Source organism: Octopus bimaculoides, chromosome 2 (genome assembly GCF_001194135.2).
Source record: "Octopus bimaculoides isolate UCB-OBI-ISO-001 chromosome 2, ASM119413v2, whole genome shotgun sequence".
In the NCBI taxonomy this organism is placed as follows: Eukaryota; Metazoa; Mollusca; class Cephalopoda; order Octopoda; family Octopodidae; genus Octopus; species Octopus bimaculoides.
The window spans coordinates 107,489,793-107,495,556 of NC_068982.1; the positions used below are offsets into that span (position 1 = coordinate 107,489,793).

Below are 5,764 nucleotides of genomic sequence, written 5' to 3' on the forward strand. Positions count from 1 at the left end.
TCACGTTGAATAATGTAGACTTACATAATTTATATCTAACAAACAATTTTACAAAATATGGAAACAGCTTTGATCATTGGGTTGCTTGGTCAGGATTGACTCAAGGACAAACAACTACAAAAACAACAGCACTGCAGAGATGACAGTAGCTTTGTTGGTTTGTATGTTGAATTTATTTCTCTTGTGGATGTAGTTTGGAGAGGGTGTAATTCTTCCTGTTTGACTTGTTCTACATACATTACACAGGAGAAAATCTGTGGTACATCCAGGGCCATCTTAGAAGCATAATGAACTCCTTCCCCCACTACCACTGCTACCAGCAAATCAATACACTGGATCCAATAGTATTTATTTATTGGCTGCAAGCCACAACATACATAGATCTGAATTGGGTCCCAGTGTACCCACGTTTTAAGACAACACTGGATACTTCTACAGCTCAACAGTTTATATGAATAATCATCTCTCCGTGATGAAGGTTTAAAATATACAAACAACTTAGATTAACAACAGGTATTATTTACCATCAGTAAAGAAAAAGCTTGACATAAAGGAATTAAGCATGCTGTCTGGCATGATGAAATCTAACAAAGTAACATCAAACCAATGCCTTGTCTATTTTTATTCATTCTAATGGCTATTTGTGTAATTTTACGATGTAATATGATTTAGTTAGATTTGGTACACAGTTTCTTCCTTTATCCATTATTTTAGAATTTCTTTTAGAAATATTTATATATCCTTTCTTGTTTCCTTGGAGTATCTCTATTTGTAAAGCATTACACTGAAGGTGTTTCTTATATATTAAAGTTTCCATATTAACATTTTAACAGATTATTGATTATTGTGTTATTTCAGCTGTTGTGTTATGTCATTAGTTCAGCCTCTTAAAGTACAGTAGCTTTTCTGTATGAGATAAAATAATATGAGTGACTGATTAAGTACTGTCTTCTGTTAACAATGGTTATATATTGAATTTGCTTACAACTGATAAAGAACATAGATTGACACTAAAAGCTAATCAGATTAATTCTCATAGTCTTTTGCTTCACTTGTGAATAAAAGTAAACAGAACGTATAGAGCTATATTATTATTATTATTGTTATTATTATTATTATTATTATTATTATTATTATTATTATTATTATTATTATTTGCTGGATATATATGTGTAACACACCTATTTACAAGTTGCCTGAGAAAATGGTGGATACCTCTTTCTAGCAATATTTTTTTCATAATCTGGAATAACAGGAAGGAAAAAAGAAACTGTTTATACTGTATAAGAAGGTGAAATGTAATTTGAAGAAGACTTGGATTGTAAATAAATATTTATAATATCGTTGTGTAAAGTTTATTCAAGAAACTAACTCTAATGGAGAAGTGCATTTTCTTAAACACTTTTTCTACATTACTGTAACAGTAAAAAAATTGTTTGCTACTGCTCATTATAATGCCATTGCTTTTTGTTTAATTTATGCTCTTTTTTAATGTTCAGTTATACAGTGCCTATTACATTCAAAGTGGAGGCGCAATGGCCCAGTGGTTAGGGCAGCGCACTCGCGGTCATAGGATCGTGGTTTCAATTCTCAGACCTGGCGTTGTGAGTGTTTATTGAGCGAAAACACCTAAAGCTCCACGAGGCTTCGGCAGGGGATGGTGGCGAACCCTGCTGTACTCTTTCACCACAACTTTCTCTCACTCTTACTTCCTGTTTCTGTTGTGCCTGTAATTCAAAGGGTCAGCCTTGTCACACTGTGTCATGCTGAATATCTCCGAGAACTACGTTAAGGGTACACGTGTCTGTGGAGTGCTCAGCCACTTGCACGTTAATTTCACGAGCAGGCTGTTCCATTGATCGCATCAACTGGAACCCTCAACGGAGTGCCAACAACAATTACATTCAATAGAGTTTAGAATAATTTTCCTCAGATATGTAGTAATTACTTCAGTATAGAGTGGAAATATTAATGTAATTAATGCATTCACACAAGTGCATATATTAAAGCAGTTAGCTCATTTGGGTAGGTTTACATATTGGATCATTTAGGGCAAAAATTTCTGTTGTAACACAAGATGTATTGTAAACAAGCATGCTGTCATTCACCTTAGGATAAGGCATTTGATGAATTGCATCTCTTGAACAGATTTATTTAACAAGAACAGGAGAAAATCCTTTTTGAAGATTGAATTTAAAATTTATAAACTTTTTATAAAGTTATAAGAAATAGTCAATCAACAAAGATATTTGATATGTAATGATGTCTATTTAGTGATATTTATTAATTGTTGTTGTTGAAATTTAGTAAGCCTAAAGAAGGAGAAAATGGTAATTTTTCTTTCATTACTTACCTACAAGAATTAGTCATGTAAATAAAGTAAAAATATTACAATTCAGAACAGAAACTGAACATTACTTCATCATTTTTATGCTAGTTTATCCATACTGGTACGGGTTAGGCAAAACTTGCTGAGGCAGAATTTCTTTAGCCAGATGCTCCTCCTGTCACCAACTCTTATTTTAAGTAAAGTATTTTAGTTTCACTGGTTCTCACACATTGAAAGTGAAGGTGCTGGTACTATGGATCTTTTGCTGACCAAAAGATGTAAACAAAGACATTGTTTTTTCTATCAAATAGTATTAATGTGGTCACATGTAAATGACATTCACAGAGGAACTTTTCTGGGGTTTTATCACAACTCTGAGTGATTTAACAAAATAAAATATTTCAAGCAGATTCTTAAACTTTTACAAAACAATCAATGAGGGAACATTAATCTTTTGATTTCAACCAGCTTAGTTTCATTTCCATTTGTAAGCACTTAAGTTGACAATTGAAAATAACATCATTGAAACCATATGAGTTCTTGTAGAGATTTGTTGGTTCAATCCTATCCCAGAGTAATGTATATTGAATTCACTTCAGTTTGTTGCTGAATCCAAATCTACCAGGCATGGATTAATACCCAAGATCCAAAGTAGTGTGGAGAAATGTTACACTTTTCCCATTTCTCCCCCCCCCCTCTCCCTTCAGAACTATATTGCTCAGAAATTCCCTTCCTGCCCTCATTTCTTGCTAACATCAACTAACAAAAGTTCTAGCTGATCATTAACTATATTGATGTTACCAATCTGACAAGGTCTGCTTGGATGCATACACTGACTCTCTTCCCCATTCAAGCTATGAAAAGTCATTATATTAACATGATTGCATTGACTGTACTCAAACACAGAAACAAGTAAACTCTATCTCATTAATGGTAGAGGTTGTTGTCCTTCTATAAAACATTAAGAATGAAATTGTTTCGGAGCTTGATTACACAGCATCTACCAGAGAGGAGTAGCCTGCTGTTTGGATGGCTATTGTCTGAAAGCAAAATTTTTATTGAAGAAAATGCTCTGTAAACAAAGATCATATCTACATTTTAATCAATGTTTACTGCTTTAGAAATAATTCAATTCAGAAATAAAGAAATCTAATAAAATCTAATTAGTTATCATTTCTTGAGTGAAGAATGAACGGACATCAAGTATTTCATTCAAATGTAGAATCTATCTTCAACAATACATGTAAATATTTGATTTTTTTTTTTTCAGAACTATCAAACTCTTACATTCTAAGTTAATTAACTAACCTAAGTTTGTTTTCCTTAGAATTCTGTTCTAGTCTTTTAATATAATTTTGGTTTAATCTTCAACACTTTTTCTTTTTCCATTCTGTAATTTACAGGTAGTTGTTGGAGATAAAGTAATTTTAAATCCTGTCAATGCTGATCAACCATTGCATGCAAGCAATTATAACCTGATTGATAATGTTGCATGCAAAGAGGTAAGCATATATGTTTCCTTTCATTGAAGCAAATCTCTTCTTTCTAAAATTATAGCACATATTTTTACAGTTACAAAGCTATGTTAGTATTTTATGTAGCATCATATATTTTAATTTTAGCATGTTTTTTTTATAGCTGTTACATTTCACTCTGAATTCTATTAATATTAAATGAAGCATTAAAAAAGGGAACATTGGAATTTGAAGCCTGTATTTTTAGTTATCTACATTTTAATAAGAAATGTCTCAAACAGATTTGTTATGTTTAAGCACAGTTTGGCCAACCAGTCACTTTTATTAAATAAATATACCTAAAAAATCACAGAGTAAAAAGAAGTATAAATAACCTGTTATATTACAAACGCCATTCATTTTAAAGAATATGGAAACCATTCCACCCATTTATACCAAAAGGATGTTTTTTGATAAACTACTTAAATATTTACCAATCATAATTCCAATTATCTCAGTTAGTCTCATCACATTGTATAAATTATTGATGCAAGTTTGGTAACAGTTTAAAAAAGATTATGTTGTTCGTATATAATTGAATTTATTTTCAATATGTAAATAACTTTTGAGCTGATTTTTACTGGCTCAGCTTAAGATTATAATCAATTGTATTGAATTGTAAGTGAAAGTGTTCTTTATGCTCTGTGTGGTAGGCCTAAACATTTTTTTCTTGCAAATTTAGAATGGTTTCTTGAAATTAATACTTTTACACCTGATGTTTATTGTAAACATTCCTTTCTCTTGGTAAATGCCTTAACTTAATTTGTTAAGAAATTTTACACTTTAAGCAGATCTACTTCATAATAATTGTTGTTCATTATTTATATTAAATAGAATTTTAGCATATTCTTCAAGTTCATACATCATAGTTCTTACACACAATGAACCAAAAAATTAACATATTTGTAGGGAAGTGTCATATTGTTATTCAGATGCACTCACACATGTACACAGACATGGATGCACATACAGATACATATAATCTTAGATGTATGAGCTTATATGCATATATTCATGTTTGTTTTCAACAATTAGAATATATCTGTAATGCTAACACAAATTGAATGTTCTTGATCATGTCCAAAATTCTTTTGGATAAGTCCTAACTACTTCTTTAATTCTCTTTTGGTTATTGTCTGTTTATGTGTCTGTTTCTATTTGACTGCCTTCCTGCCTCTGTGTGTATGTGTGTGTGTGTGTGTGGTGGGGATGTTTGAGTGTGTGGGTGGTATATGTCTGAGACTAAATCTCTGTTACTCAATACATAGCTTGCCAGGTCTGTTCAATCAAGATCCTACTGCTTCAAGCAAATCAGATTTAAGTATTAGAAAAGCTAATCTTAAACCAATATTAGTAATGTTGATAAGTGATGATGTTGGTGATGATTACATTGATAACAATGATGTTGTAACTACTGTTAATGATGATGATGATGACAGTAGTAATAGCAGCACGTGATATATGAATAATTTTTTTTTTTAATTGTTTTAATATGCCTACCAAAATATTTCTTAGGCAGTATTAACATTCCTTAAACATTATTTGAATTTCATCTACTGTGACATTTTGTGGGGAGAGTGAGAGAGGCTGCATGCAGAAACAAATGTAAACAGAAATAATACATTTCTAAATCTCTCAAAGAGATTTATGCAGTAGTGATACGATGAAGTAGTTGTATGCTGTCAACTTAATGTGACAGTCCCCTGAAGGGAATAATACTACTGTTGGTTAGACCTAGGAAGCTGTACCACTTCCTGTCGGCCTTGACACATTTCCTGTGTCCCCCTTGTAAACATAAGGACACAGGAAATGTGTCAAGGCCGACAGGAAGCGGTGCAGCTTCCTAGGTCTAACCAACAGTAGTATTATTCCCTTCAGGGGACTGTCACATTAAGTTGACAGCATACAACTACTTCAAATG

At 32.0% G+C, this 5,764-nt stretch overlaps 1 protein-coding gene across 1 annotated transcript in view; it reads left to right on the forward strand.

The window, feature by feature from the left end:
- The window catches only part of LOC106882671 (inositol 1,4,5-trisphosphate receptor type 1), a 314,426-nt gene that overhangs the window by 136,461 nt on the left and 172,201 nt on the right, over positions 1–5,764 (forward strand). Inside the window, exon 6 of the mRNA XM_052978577.1 lies at positions 3,733–3,831. Coding sequence (XP_052834537.1) covers positions 3,733–3,831 — 99 coding nt within the window. The remainder of the gene's footprint in view (positions 1–3,732; positions 3,832–5,764) is intronic.